At 44.4% G+C, this 14,510-nt stretch overlaps 1 protein-coding gene across 3 annotated transcripts in view; it reads left to right on the top strand.

Moving 5' to 3' along the window:
* FBXO41 (F-box protein 41) overlaps positions 1-14,510 on the top strand; it is a 785,122-nt gene that overhangs the window by 579,767 nt on the left and 190,845 nt on the right. For 2 of the 3 annotated variants that reach the window (XM_069632312.1, XM_069632311.1), the window contains exon 5: positions 12,455-12,822. In XM_069632312.1, coding sequence (XP_069488413.1) covers positions 12,455-12,822 — 368 coding nt within the window. The remainder of the gene's footprint in view (positions 1-12,454; positions 12,823-14,510) is intronic. The other variant, XM_069632313.1, reaches the window with a different exon arrangement.

Here is a 14,510-nt window from a genome sequence, read left to right as displayed (position 1 = left end):
ACCAGTATCTCCCAATTAACTAATTTTGATTTTAATGAGGATATTAATGAACAACCCATAAAGGCAGAGAATTCAGAGGAATGTCCATTAATAGAGAGCTTAGAGGAAGCAATGCCTGTGGTGGATCAAGTTACTACTCCTCAATTAGATCCTCATCAAATGGAGTCATTTTTGGCCATAATGATGATAAAGAATACAGGTGATAGAAATCTATTTAACTCTGTGACCACGGCTTCAAATAGTAACTGTTTGGACCATCCACTAATGACTAAAACTGTTATACAGCCTCAGAGTTCAATGGATGAGAAAACTATTGCTTTTGAGAATATGAGAACGGGTAGTCTTCCATCTCTCAGTATTGTTGCAAATATTCTCGTCCATACCTACGCTGAGATTAATAGATTCGAAGGAACTATATTGGGTAGAAATACCAGATGAAGGGAGTGATCGTATTCTAGCTCATCTTCACTCTACTATTGTGGCAAGGGTACTGTGGAGTCGTCAAGATGATTTATGGTCAATGGACTTAGATGTGCTGCCTTTCTCCAACTTGTAGTCATTGATCTACATGCGAGCATTGATCTGCCTAATGCATTTGACTGCATAGATTAACCGAGATCATGGTGGAAAATTCACCATTGGGGTCTGTCCGAGGAATTGATGATAATACTCTATTCACATACTAAAATAGGAGTGTGTTTATCCGCGGAGGGGCATGTCACAAGGGCGATTGATACAACCCAGGGAGTAAGGCAGGGCTGTATACTTGCCCCTTTACTTTTAAATATCTATGGGTTACCTTAGTTGGCATCCGCCAATGACATGTTTCTTTTTGACTCCACCGGGCTGGGACTGCAATGAAAACTGGCATGCTTTTTTTCTTACTTTGTGGAGGCAAGTCATCTTTTAATGAATGGAACAAAATCTAAGGTTCTGATATTCCCCAATAGAAGGGCTCCAAAACACCTATCCTGGACAGTGGGTGATCAGAAATTTGAGACGGTTAAATCTTTAAAATATCTGGGTTTTATTTTGTACCACTTTCCAGCAATTAATGCAAATAAAGCTATGATACGAGCTAAGGCAGAAGCTTTGCTCCCACAGATAAAGAGGGTGTATAGATAATTTTGTAAACTTTCAATTTTACCCCTAAAGAAATTCTACCACGCAAAGTTGGAGCCTACTTTAACGTATGTTTGTTTGTTTGTTTATTTATTTGTGTAGCGCACCAAACCCAAAGGTAACTGGGTGCAAGCAGTACAAGTAGGCTTTAGGCTTAGTTACAGAGAACACCACACATAATATCACAATGAACAACGTTAGCAAAATGTACAATTACAAGGATTGCGATAGATAACAGCAGTTTACAGTTACAGTATTTTCCCGGAAGCAATGTTAGGAGTGTTTACATTTGCAGAGTTAGCAGAATACGTAGGTAACAGGAGAAGGGTGAAGGTGCAAGCAATGGTATAAATACATAGGGTCTTGGCATAAATGGATAAGAAGAAGAGATACTGTGGTAATATTTGTGGTTAGGTTCTAAGGTGAGCGTTGTTAGTTTTGATCCATTTCTAAATGTTACGTCTGAAGCTGGGGTAGGTTTGATCGGCACAGAGTGAGGGCGGGAGTGAGTTCCATGTTTGGGCTGCCATAACTGGGAATATTTGGATAAGGTGAAGCGTGGTACCCTGAGGCAGAATGAGTTGGCAGTCCTGGTCGGGTGGTTGGTCATTTTCCTGACTATCCGGTTAGTGAGGTATTGGGGGGCAGCATTGTTCAGGCATTTGTGGGTCAGGGAGGTTGTTTTGAGCAGGATTCTATCCTTCATTGTCAACCAATGGTTTTGTCTTCTGAGCTCAGATATGTGCTCTTTGTTTGGGATATTTAGTGCCGTTCTTAGGGCATTATTCTGAATAGTTTGGATTTTGTTTAAAATGTACTTGTTGGCTCCCAGATAAAGTGCATTACAGTAGTCCAGTCTTGAGAGTATGAGGGCATTGCCTAAGGAGATGCAGCTGGATGAGGATAGGTATGGCCTGCAGGCCCTGATTAGTTTACATGTGTAAGCTGATGTGGAGGCTAAGGAGTTGACCTGTTTGTTCATAGAGTAGAGTCGAGGTAGAAACCTAAAGTGTTTACTTCCTCTACAACACTGATGGTATTGCGATCAATGTTGAACGAGGAGTAATCATTGTTAAGTTTCTTGAGGTTGGCCTTTGTTCCTAGAATCAGAGGTTCAGTCTTGTCGTCATTCAGGCAGAGACCATGGGTGGCCATCCATGCTTAATGAGGAGGTAGATTCTATCCATGAGAGCCGTGTCGCTGAGGTTATTGCCCGAAAGGGGTATGAGGATCTGGGTGTCGTCTGCATAGTTCGTGTAAGTGACCCCACATTGTCCAATTTGTCAAACAACGGCTTTGTGAAGATGTTGTACATGGTTGGCGAGACACATGAGCCTTGTGGACAACACACGTTATGGGGATTGGGACTGCTGATTCTGATGGGGAAAAGACTTGCATAGTTCTATTGTTGAGGAATGATTGGACCCATGCTATTGCGTCCTTAGAGAAGTGAGCCGCCAAGTCAAGATCTTTACAAAGGACTTCATGGTCTACAAAGTCAAAGGCGGCTGACAAATCAAGGGGGAGTAGCATGGCAGTTTTACCTTTGTCCGTAAATTCCTCAATTTGTGTTGTGGCCGGAAGCCTGATTGACGGGTGCCTAGGAGGTGATTAGTTCTGAGGTATTGTTGTATCGCAAGGTACGCTAGTCTATCAAGTATCTTTGAAGGAACGGCACCGTAGTGATTGGCCTATAGTTAGTAGGAATGGATGGGTCTAATGTTTGTTTTTTAAGTAAGGTAGCACCCAGATTCTTTCAAGTTACCTGCGACGGTGTTAGTTGAGAATGACGCATTGATGAGTTTGGATATAAATGGTGCCAGGTCTCTGGCTGCGTCTTTAATTAATTGTGCAGGGCAATTATCTTGATGGTTTCAGCGAAGAGATGATTTTCTCCACCTCGAGGATGGAAACTTCAGAGAATTTAAATTGATCGAGTTTGTCAGACAATGTTTCAGGGGTAGGAGTATAGGTATCCTGTTTGGGTAGAGATGATTTCTTGTTAGCTATCTTCTCTTGGCGGAGTACTATTTTATTAACTAGAGCATGCTGTATGTTAGTACACCAGGTTTTGTCTTTAGTAATGTTGTCGGCTGGAGGGATGGGGGCCTCCATTTCACGTAGGATAGTAAATTGCTCCTTCGTGTTAGAAGTGGCTTTCGCAATCCTATAGATGTATAAATCTTTCTTAGTACTTATTTCTTTTTTTTAGTCATCAGAGAATTTAGTCAGATTGGTTTTGTTTTCTTCATAGGGGGTCTGACGCCATATAGCTTCCAATTTTCTTTTTTGTAGCCTGAGTGTTTTTAAATGAGGGGTGAACCAGGCATTCAGATGCGCTTGTTGTTTACTTTTGCGTAGTTTTGAGGGGTGCGATAGAGTCTAGTGCTTTGGACATAGTGTTGTTGTAGGTATTGACTAATAAGTTGGGGTCATAGGAAGACGATAGTGAATTCAGTGCCGAGAGGATATGAGGCAATAGTTTGTCAGCTGTGATATCTTTTTTGCTCCTGGTAAGCTGAGGAGGGGCTATGACCAATTTAGCTTGAGGCTGTTTGTTTATTGCCATCGTAAAGACAATCAGATGGTGGTCTGTCCAAGGTAATGAGGTTAATGAGTTGATATATAGCTCACAATTTAGGTTGGCCACCCAGTCAAGGGTTCTACCTTTAGTATGGGTTGGGAGAGTCACTTTTTCGGTGACACCTTATTCTACAAGCATGTTGGCGATGGCCTTAGCGTCTTTGTCTGTTGGGTCATTAAAACCTAGGTTGAAGTCCCTCCGTAGGAGTACATGTGAGATTTCTTTTGTATTTTTAGCAAGGATACTTGAGATGTCATCCTCGAAGGATAAAATGGGACCCAGAGGTCTGTATACTAAGTATATTGTAAGTGTACTAGAGTTATATATTGGTACTTTGGCTGTGAGAATTTCACATGATGAGATTGAGGGAGATGGCACTAGTCTAATTGCTAACTGTGTTTTAGCAATGATGGCGATTCCGCCTCCTCTAGCGTCAAGTCTATCCGCTCTAAGAATTTGGTAGTTTTCTGGGACTGCGAGTGCAAGGGTTGGACCCGCAGACGCATGTAACCATGACTCGGTAATCACAAGGATGTCAAGGTTATTTGTGGTGATAAGGTCTGCTATGTCTAATGCGTGTGCCACTAGGGATTAATGCTGTATTGATATCAGAGAAGTTGTCCGGGTTACAGTCGTTTGTACATTTGGGAAGGCTAGATTTGGTCTTCGCAATATTATTTAGGGTGCATTTCTGTGTTGTCAAGGTGGCTGATGTGTCAGGGTAGTAGTTTGATTTAGATTTTGAGCCGTTATTGTTGAGGTAGTGGTCCTGATTAGGTAGGTAGCTAGTTTGTGGTTCTTGGAGGTGTGGTAATCTAGCTCGTAGTCTATTGTTTCTTGCTTCGAGTGGGCTAGGTGAGGTCGTGATGTAAGCCATGGTCAGAGGTGGTGGGCCTACCATGAGGCAGCTGGTGGTTTGTTGGATAGTGATAGCTACTATGATTGCTAGTAAAAATTGAGGAATAGTCCTCATAGTCATGTTTCCTGATGTGTAAACTTGGTTGAGATCAGCTAGCTAGGTAGTTTATTACTCTGACTGTAAGGGCTATGTTGATAGTAAGTTCTAGTGGCGTGTGTTGATCTGGATAGGTTAGATATTATAAGTTGCCTAGTATCAGCAGATGCTGCAAGTTACAGGTCGATGCCGATTAAGGTAGGCAAGTGCAGTGTATCTAATGATCTAGTAAGCCGGTCTAATGTCGGTATTCATTAGCATCAAAGTGGCGAGTACATCAAGTGGCAGATGCAGTACAATAGGTCTAGTACAGGTATTCACTGGCATCAAAGTAGCAGATGCAGTACACTGGGTAATCAGGTCTGGTAAAGGTATTCACTAGCATGAACGTGGCAAATGCAGTGTATTGGGTAATCAGCTCTAGTAAGAGTATTCACTGGCATCAAAGTGGTAAATACATCAAAATGGCAGTACAATGGGTCTAGTAAAGCTATTCACTTACGTCAAAGAGGCAGTACAATGGGTCTAGTAAAGGTATTCACTTACGTCAAAGTGGCAAATGCAGTACATTAGGTAATCAGCTCTAGTAAGAGTATTCACTGGCATCAAAGTGGTAAATACATCAAAGTGGCAGTACAGTGGGTCTAGTAAAGGTATTCACTTACGTCAAAGTGGCAAATGCAGTACATTAGGTAATCAGGTCTAGTAAAAGTTTTCACTGGCATCAAAGTGGTAAATGCAGTACAAAGGGTCTAGTAAACATATTTTCTGGTAGCAAAATGGCAAATACATCAACGTGGCACTGCAGTACCATGGGTCTAGAAAGGTATTCATTCACTGGCATCAGAGTGGCAGATGCAGTACATTTAGATTGTTCTAAGGTGAGTGCGCACTACCTGTTGTTGGTAGATTGATCTTCTTGATCATCAACTTACTTTTACTAAATTCAGGATGCAAACCCGCTGTGAGGAGTGCCTCCGTGGAATGGCACTGTGGGAGACTGTGTTCAATGACCTTGGCCGTGAAGCCAGCGGTGCGGGCTGCACTCCTATAGCCACTAGTAAGTGAAGTCTTTAAACTTCAGGTACGTAATCTTTCAAAAAGACAAACAAAAAGAATCTCTTTTCAAGTGTGGCTGTATTTTATTCCTAACTCTCACGAGATCTTAGGTCTCTTATTCCTGCAGATGCCTATACGGGTGGCCAATGCATTTCGGAATAAATTCCTTCATCAGGGCCTGGTTTCCTAGTGAACTTGTATGCCAGTGTTTGTTTCGCTAGTAGTGTAATCACTCAGCTTAATCTGGTCTGTGAATACGTGGTAGACTCGTGCTCGTCACAAATCCTTAATTGCTAGTTTCTGATACTTCTGTTTTAGTTCTGTCAGGCTGTCTGTAGACTTGGCACCCAACATGCTATACCAGTCCTTTTGTACCAATCTCCCAGTAGCCATCTTCAGACTCGCTTCTCAGGTTCTTTGACACTGGCAAGAGTGTTAATGCACGGCTTGTTAAAATCTGAAGAGCTTCACCGTCAATGGCTCCAATTTTGTCAGAAGCAGCTCATCTTTTCATCATGCCCGTGGTGCAATCCACACTGCAGTACATTTAGTCATTAAGTTTAAAACAGGTGTCCACTTCTTCAGTTACTAGGGGACTGCAGGTTGTTGTAAGTCAATGTGAGCAATGCGCTGAATCTCGTAAGCAGGTCCGGTGCAAATAGACACTTCTGCAGACAGATTTGGAATAGGCGCTCTGCTGTGAATCAATTTTCAGGGGTCTAGTAGTGCCGTGTATTGTTAATGGGGTGTATGATGCGGCAGATCATACCCAGCAATGTTAATAGGTACAAGTAGCACAGGGTGTGCGCACGGCATAGCTACGTTTGATAGATAGGCTGTTTCAAAAGCTCAAAGATCGTGTGGCATGGACATACATTTGATGTGAGTTCTAGTTCTGAATAATATTGTCACTAATGGCTTACTCGTGCATTGATAGGGAAAGAAGACAATGCGCTCTTACAGTTAATTATTTTCAGCGGAGAGCGTTCGGGCAGCATGACGGTCACCTCGACGCCCAGTGTCAACAAGAAGGATCACAATGGACAGCGGCCATCTTATGATGCAGGCGAATTCGGCGTCGCTCCTCGTGGGGAATGGAGGGGCAGCATCACATTATTTTCAGTAGGGGGTTATGAAGGCACAATTTGGCTAGGTGAAGCCACTGTTGGGCACAATCCTGCAGCGCACGTCCTGGCTAGCGCTATGGAGAGGATCACTGGTCACGCTGATCCTGCAGCGAAGATGCTGGTCGGCAGTCACAGTGCTGCTCCTGCAGCCCTGGAGTGGTCGGGGGGCTCCTGCCCTGGCAGTAGGTTGGTGGTGAGTGGCACGGACAGGTGTAGGCCTTGTTCTAGAGGCCTTGGTCGTAGGAGGCCAGCTTCTGCCTACAGTGGCTCCCTATAGGCTTAATAGCCGTAGTGGAGCAGGTTGCTAGGCAACCAGTGTCAACAAGAAGGATCACAATGGGCGGCGGCCCTCCTATGATGTGGGCGAATTCGGCGCCGCTCCTCTTGGGGAATGGAGGGGCAGCCTCACAATATTTTCAGTAGGGGGTTATGAAGGCACAATTTGGCTAGTTGAAGCAACTGTTTGGCACAATCCTGCAGTGCACGTCCTGGCTAGCGCTATGGAGAGGATCACGCGTTGCGCTGATCCTGCAGCAAAGAAGCTGCTCAGCGGTCACGGCACTGCTCCTGCAGCCCTGGAGGGGTCGAGGGCTCCAGCCCTGGCAGTGGATTGGTGGTGAGTGGCAAGGACAGGTGGAGGACTTGTTCTAGAGGCCTTGGTCGTAGGAGGCCTGCTTCCGCCTTCGGTGGCTCCCTATAGGCTTAATAGCCGTAGTGGAGAAGGTTGTTTGGCCTTGAGACAATCGTGCATTCACTTGATGATGCTTTGAACCAAATTTAAGGCCTTTTATTGATAAAGGTGTTGGGTTTACCCCAAAGAGTGTCCAATGCAAGTGTACTTCACAAAATGGGTCTCTCCTCTTTGGGTTGCATACTAGTATGTTGTAAAATGAGATTCTTGGCCAAAATTATGGATCCGGATGACCATGCTCACTATTCTGAATTTAAGAAAAAAGTGTTGGTTTGTGATAAAAGCCCCTCCTTAAACATATGTGTGAATAACATGCTGAAGGTACTGGCAGCAATGCATTGGAACTTGTACCCAGTCCAGATGAAGCAAAGTTTAAATTACAGCAATACGATTGGTGTACCACAATCAATGCACTGCTAAATTATCCACATTATGTTGAATATGTTTAAATCCTGAGAGAAAGGGGTTTCTTACCAAAATACCTCCTGCAATTTCCTTGTCAGGAAAGGAGATACCTTTACCTAAAATGTAAACTTAATTTGCTACCAACTATGGAACTTTTGGGTACTAGATGGATATCCCGAGACAAAGTACAATATGTAGAGGATGTAAACAAGAGTCAAGAATTAAGTTGATAAACATGTTGGGCCTCATTACAAGTATGGCAGAGCAGTAAAAAATTGGCGGTAATGAAATTACCGCCAATGTTCTCGCTCTGCCATATTAAGAGTATGGCCCTGGAGTGGAGGATTTACCTCCATTAGCGTGCTGGGGGTGAATCCTCCAAATCTCTGCTGAAAAATTGGCTAAATCAGCAGAATTACCGCAGCAGAATTAACACCCAGTAATTCACCCATAAAAGCCCCATAGAGTCCTATGGACTCATACAAAAATAGGGATTTAGAAATTCCATCCTAGCCCTCCTTGATTCCCAGGGCAGAGTCCAGTTTGCAGAGGGAGACAAGCAACACATCGCAGTAGCTTACCTCACAGACACAATGACAGCTTCCCCGAGATCGCCCAAAGAGCAGCTCTCTTACCTGCGAGATACAGCGCTTCCCCGGATCGCCCCTACAGTGCGAGACGAGATGGAGACCCCGATCACGAGCGAAGAGGTCGACAAAGTCATCAAGATTCTCAAACCAAGGGCCCCGGGTCCAGATGGATTCTCGACCCGCTTTTACAAAGTCTTTCTCTCACAGCTGGTGACCCCCCTGACATCGCTCTTTAACTCTTTCGCTACCTCGGGGTCAATTACCCCATCAATGCAGGAATCGATCACGGTTCTCACCCTGAAGCTGGGAAAAGACCCCAGAGACATCACGGCATATAGACCTATCTCCCTACTAAACCTGGACGCTAACATTTACTTAAAGGTCTTGGCTAACCGATTAGCGAGGGTGCTCCTGGACATTATCGACCCAGACCAGACAGGATTCGTACTGAATAGATCCGCTGCAGACAACGTCCGCAGGGTCCTAAACCTGGTCGAAGTCAGTCAGCGAGATGCACGTAAATTGGCTGTGCTAGCTTTAGATGCGACTAAAGCCTTTGACAAAGTAGATTGGTCTTTCCTCCGATTCACCCTAGAGTGCTTTCACTTTGGACCCACATTTCAGATACTCGTCTTGGCGAACTACCAATCACCGAAGACCTTGCTCTGCGTTAACAGCTTCCTATCTAACCCGATCCCTTTATCATGCAGCACCAGACAAGGATGTCCCTTGTCTCCCCTGCTCTTTGCCCTGGTCATGGAGCCACTGGCCCAAAGGATCCGACTGAACCCCAGAATCAAAGGCCTCCAAGTAGGCCCCACTCAACATAAAATAGCACTATATGCGGATGATGTGTTATTAACCATATCGGACACCACCCAATCGCTGAGGTCCTCCCTGGCAGAAATTCATCGCTTTGGTAAAGTTTCAGGATTCGCGATAAACTTCGCAAAATAATCGGCTCTGTGGGTGAGACTGGAGCAGGAAGATAAGGATTCTTTCAGAGCCCTCTGCCCGATCCAACTCAGTGAAAAGTCCATCCCCTACCTAGGAGTACAGATCACAGACCGACCGGAGGATACCTACCATGCAAATTTTCAGCCACTATTCAAGACCTTGGAGGAAGACCTCACTCACTGGCTCTCACAGGAGATCTCACTATTGGGCCGTATAGCGGCATGTAAAATGAACCTCCTTCCACGGCTGCTTTACACCTGTTCGGCCATTCCAGTTTTGATACCCCGGTCCCCACTATTGCGCCTCCAGAGGAAGGTACTAAGCTTCAAATGGAAAGGTAAAAAGTCAAGGATCCCGCTCAGGACGATGCTGAGCAGTCCGAACTTAGGAGGCCTAGGAGTCCCAGACCTCCAGAAATACCAGATCGCGGCCCAGCCCGCTCACACTGTGGGCTGGACGATAATTTCGAACAGACCTAGATGGGTCGAGATTGAACAATCCCGCTTACCCCTCCCCCTCTGCTTCCACCTGCATCTTTCCCCCGTCCTCCGAAGAACGTGGCCGACCATCCTCTCTTCCACTAAGCTGACTGAAAAAGCCTGGGAATGGACACGTAAACAGAGGGGAATCCCCAGAGGCCTAGGCCCAGCTTCTCCGGTATTTCATAACCCAGCGTTCTCCCCAGGAACCCACCTAGTGAACTTTAAGAACTGGATCGCCGGCGGCCTCAGCTCCCTAAGCCAGCTTTTTGAGGGGAATCCGCCACTCACCTTTGAACAATGCAAAAACACCTTTGACCTGGCGGAAACAGACAGATTCAAATATATGCAACTAAGGCATTGGTGTTCCCATCCAACAACACGCGAGGCAGCGACCCGAGATCTAGACCCTACAGAGCTGACAATTGCAGATCCCCCACACCGAGGGCGAATCTCAGCGATGTACAAGCTGTTGCAGACAAATCTCCTCGTCTCTAGAGCAACCTACATGAACCAATGGGAAACAGACCTAGGACACACAATAGAAGACCAGGTCCGGTCAGACATTTGGTCTCACACGCAGGCCTCCTCTTTCTGCATTACTAATCATGAGTGTGCCCATAAACTAATTCTAAGATGGTACTACCCGCCACTTAGACTATATCATTTCAACCAAGCCTTGGACCCTCGATGCTGGCGTCGATGCGGCCTACAGGGATCGTTCATCCTATGTGGTGGTCTTGCCCAGTGGTTGCAAACTTCTGGGCCCAATGCATTGCCACCATAGCAGGCATAACTGGGATAAAGCTGCCCTTGGAGCCAGAATCAATTCTATTAGGAGCCCCGCTCCCAGGCATATACCCAAGGTTGGGTAGAAGAGCCACCCTCCTTACTCCCCTCCTCCTGGCCGCTAAAATCACGGTGGCACGAACCTGGAAATCGCCGGAGGGACCCCTGATGATCCTATGGTGGCTGAAACTCTGGGACATTTTTGTCGCAGAAAAGATGACGGTGACAAACAGAGCCCTCCTTCACCGCTTCACGAACATTTGGTCCCCAGTAATAGACTATGACCAGAGCTATCCAGCACTAACATTTAAGCACGAGCGGTAGCAAACGCTCCTACGGCTGGGAGCCCGGAGATGATACAACGGACAGAAGAACAAGATTTGGACGTTAACTGAGGGGGGACGGGAATGGGGTTGGTAGGGGAGGAAATGATCAATGAGCTACACAGATTGTCATGAAAGAGTATGTTGTAATTTACTTTTCTCTGGTGTGTCGATCAAAAATAAACATGTTTAAAAAAATAAAATAGGGATTTACACTGCCACCACCACTTGTAATCTGACAGTAATTCTTCTGGACCAAGTGGCGGTAACAGGAATTCAGTTGGACAGTTTTCCGGAGGATTTACCGCTGCAATACTGCCCAATTTGTAATGATGCCCATTGTAATTTATTCTCCTGCTCTTAATACTGCACAATATCAGCACTTTACAGATGCAGCGATTAAGAATTATGATGGGGGAGATGATAGTTTACGGTATAGTCTTTTACATGGAAACAGGTTGTCGTTGATTTTAAAATTATGTCAGTTTTTAAAGGAAATATTCGCTTGTTTAGTGGATTAACTTATTTAATTGACTTCTTTGTTTACTTGTAATTTTAGTAGTATTGATATCTTCATGTCATAGATATGATATGGAATGTCCTCTATGTTTAGTCAAATTTTTTCTGGAATGTTTATAAAAAATAATTGTGAAATGTTTTATTGTATTAAACCGAAACACAATAAAAACATTTTTAAAAAACTGCTTGTTTTATTATGAAGCGCTTGTCGTTCAGGCATTGCTGCTTGTTTGTCCCTGTGTGCTTTACACACAAAATAAAAATAAAAATGAAGCACAGTCTCTAAACTGTACGTTTTGAAAGCAAAAGTATATTTTTGCACTATAAAAATAGAAAAAATAGATACAAATATAGTCTCTGAATTTGTTCATGTGTGCGCAATATAAGTACAATTCGAAAGTGAACATTTTGGAAGCAAATGTATGTGTTTGCAATAGTGAATGTTTTAATATTAATTTTGTGGTAATTGTGAAGATAATATGGGTTTTTATTTCTGTGAACATTTCGAATGAACTGAAACACATTATATATTAATACATAAAAATGTTAGCAAAATAAAAAATAGAAAAAATGAATAAAAATACAATCTCTGAACTGAAAATGAGTGAAGCAAATGTTGGATGGCTCTACTTTTTGGGTAAATGTATTTGATCCCTGCTCACCAAGGGTATATGAGGTGGGAAAGCCCTGCTTATTAGTGATTAACCCAGATGCAGAAATGTCTGTATATTTGACTTATCAGCATTACCCAGTCCACCACTATCATTAAGTGGAAGCCATCCATGTTGAAGACTCACAGAAGTCAGAATTAAAATCATGCTGATTTGATGACCTGTTCTCTTTTTTTCATCAAGGGCCTCCAGCAGAGTGAAAACCTTGTCCCAGAGTTCTGGTTGCTATGACAGCGACGGCGGAGAGCAAAACGCAGCGGACGACACCTCAGAGCGCGACCACTACCAAGGTCAGAACCGCGGCACAGACAGTAGTAGTTGTGAGAGAGCTGGCAATGTCCGAAGTTCGGGTCTCCGGCGGCAAGCCATTCAGAACTGGCACCGCCGGCCATACCGGAACAGCACAGAGGGGGACGAAGGGGATGTCTCAGACGCGGGCTCCAGGACCACCGAATCCGAGGCCGAGATGTGGGAGCAAGACCAGTACTCTGCCATGGAGGGACAGCACTCCAACGCTAACCGGGCCAACAGGGGCTGCAGGTTGGCTGCAGGTGAGTCCTCTTCTTGGGGTCTAGCACAGCTTTGCAAATATGTGAAAAGGAGGCTCGAGCTTTGGGGGTGCTCTCTGATGTGGGCCAGCCCATCATTAGTGAATAAGGGAGAAGCGGGCGATGCGCCCCAATTCAACGTAAATAAAGTTTTGATCTTGTGTGAGTATTCAATCCGGTGAGAGATGTATATAGTGCCCACGTTTGCAGTTGGTCTGTTTTTTGGTAATGTTGACATTAATCAATCACTTTCAAGTGCTTTCATTAGATTATTCTCAGAACGAATGGCACATATGATATTGAAAGAGAAAGATGGCATTTTGAAAAACTGTTGGCAGGAGCCATAGTCCAACTGAATTGGCCTGTGAAAATGGCTAGCCTGTCTCTTACATTTAATAACAGGTTTACCCCAGTGTAAATTAATTGTTTTCTAACATGGAATCCGGGTGCAACTATACTCCTCCTGGTCCCCCTGATTGGGGCCAGACATCCTGTGTACTTGAGGGAACAGATCAAGTTGGCGATTTCCCGATACATAGCTCCTCATTAGGGTATTAACATACCACCAAGTACTTACAGCCTTTAAACAATTATAATCACCTCCAAAGTAACAGGCCAGGGCTTCAAAGCTGGGTGGCGGTGTAAGGCCCGCTTGGGCCTTCACTCTGCGCCACATGGTCGCAGGAGGGCGGTGGTGGTGGGCCTAGGGGAGGTTGATAGGACAACTACAATATGCACAGTTCTACAGACTGGGAAAGGTGTATTCCTCAGCGCTCTCTGTGAGTTAGGGAATCTCTTTCATTCCTGCAGATCCGGCATACAATTGAGATTGCTTCTGCTACATCCTCCATACAGGGGGCGCGTGTCTTCCACCATTGAGTGGCTTACTACTCACCTATATTTGCATCTATGGGCTTCTCCTTGGCCCCCTGACCTTCCCTTCCTGATCACTCTTGACCCTTATAATCCTGTATCAGTATTTATGCTGCACGCCTCAGATTCAAATAACCATTCATTCTCTGTTCCGTCACTTGATGGGATATATAATACTAGCACTAAACGTGGACGTGTCTAACAACAACTGCACTCAGTAGGTGCTGCTAACGTCATCCGCACTCCATGCCCTCAGCCGGTGCTGCTAATGTCATCTGAGTGATGAGGTAGATGCTGATTGGGTAATCTAAGCTATGACCACACAGTCTATGACCAAAGCCTTATCTGAGTCTACACAAGAAGTCTCAGGCTGATGCTCAAACCTTAGCTACACTCCAAGACCCTCAGTCATCGCTGGCCGACACCTCTCCTGATATCTACATTCTACGCTTCTCTACACTCTAGGGTGGACGTGTGAGTATTCATGGTTGGTTCCCATCAGCGTTGTTCATTATTTTTATTTTTTATTTTTCATATAATGAAACTATCCCCAGAAAATTCATCATAAATAAAATACAAATCTTAATATATTTAATTATTCAGAAAACTGTTACTCATTGATATAAATACATATCTAAACCATACAATTTCTATCCTATCAAAGCGTTAATATCATTCCATTCATATAATACATCCAATTTCACCTTAAAGGTTTATAAATGATCCTTCTCGTATTTTAATTCATGATGTTAATTTTACTCACACCCATCTTAATCTGACGCCAAACATGGTCTTCTGTCTCTACCATCTTCATCTAC

Source organism: Ambystoma mexicanum, chromosome 6q (assembly GCF_040938575.1).
Source record: "Ambystoma mexicanum isolate Mex_15411 chromosome 6q, UKY_AmexF1_1, whole genome shotgun sequence".
Taxonomy (NCBI): Eukaryota; Metazoa; Chordata; class Amphibia; order Caudata; family Ambystomatidae; genus Ambystoma; species Ambystoma mexicanum.
The sequence above is the reverse complement of the archived record's forward strand: the minus strand, read 5'-3'. Positions and strand labels throughout refer to the sequence as shown.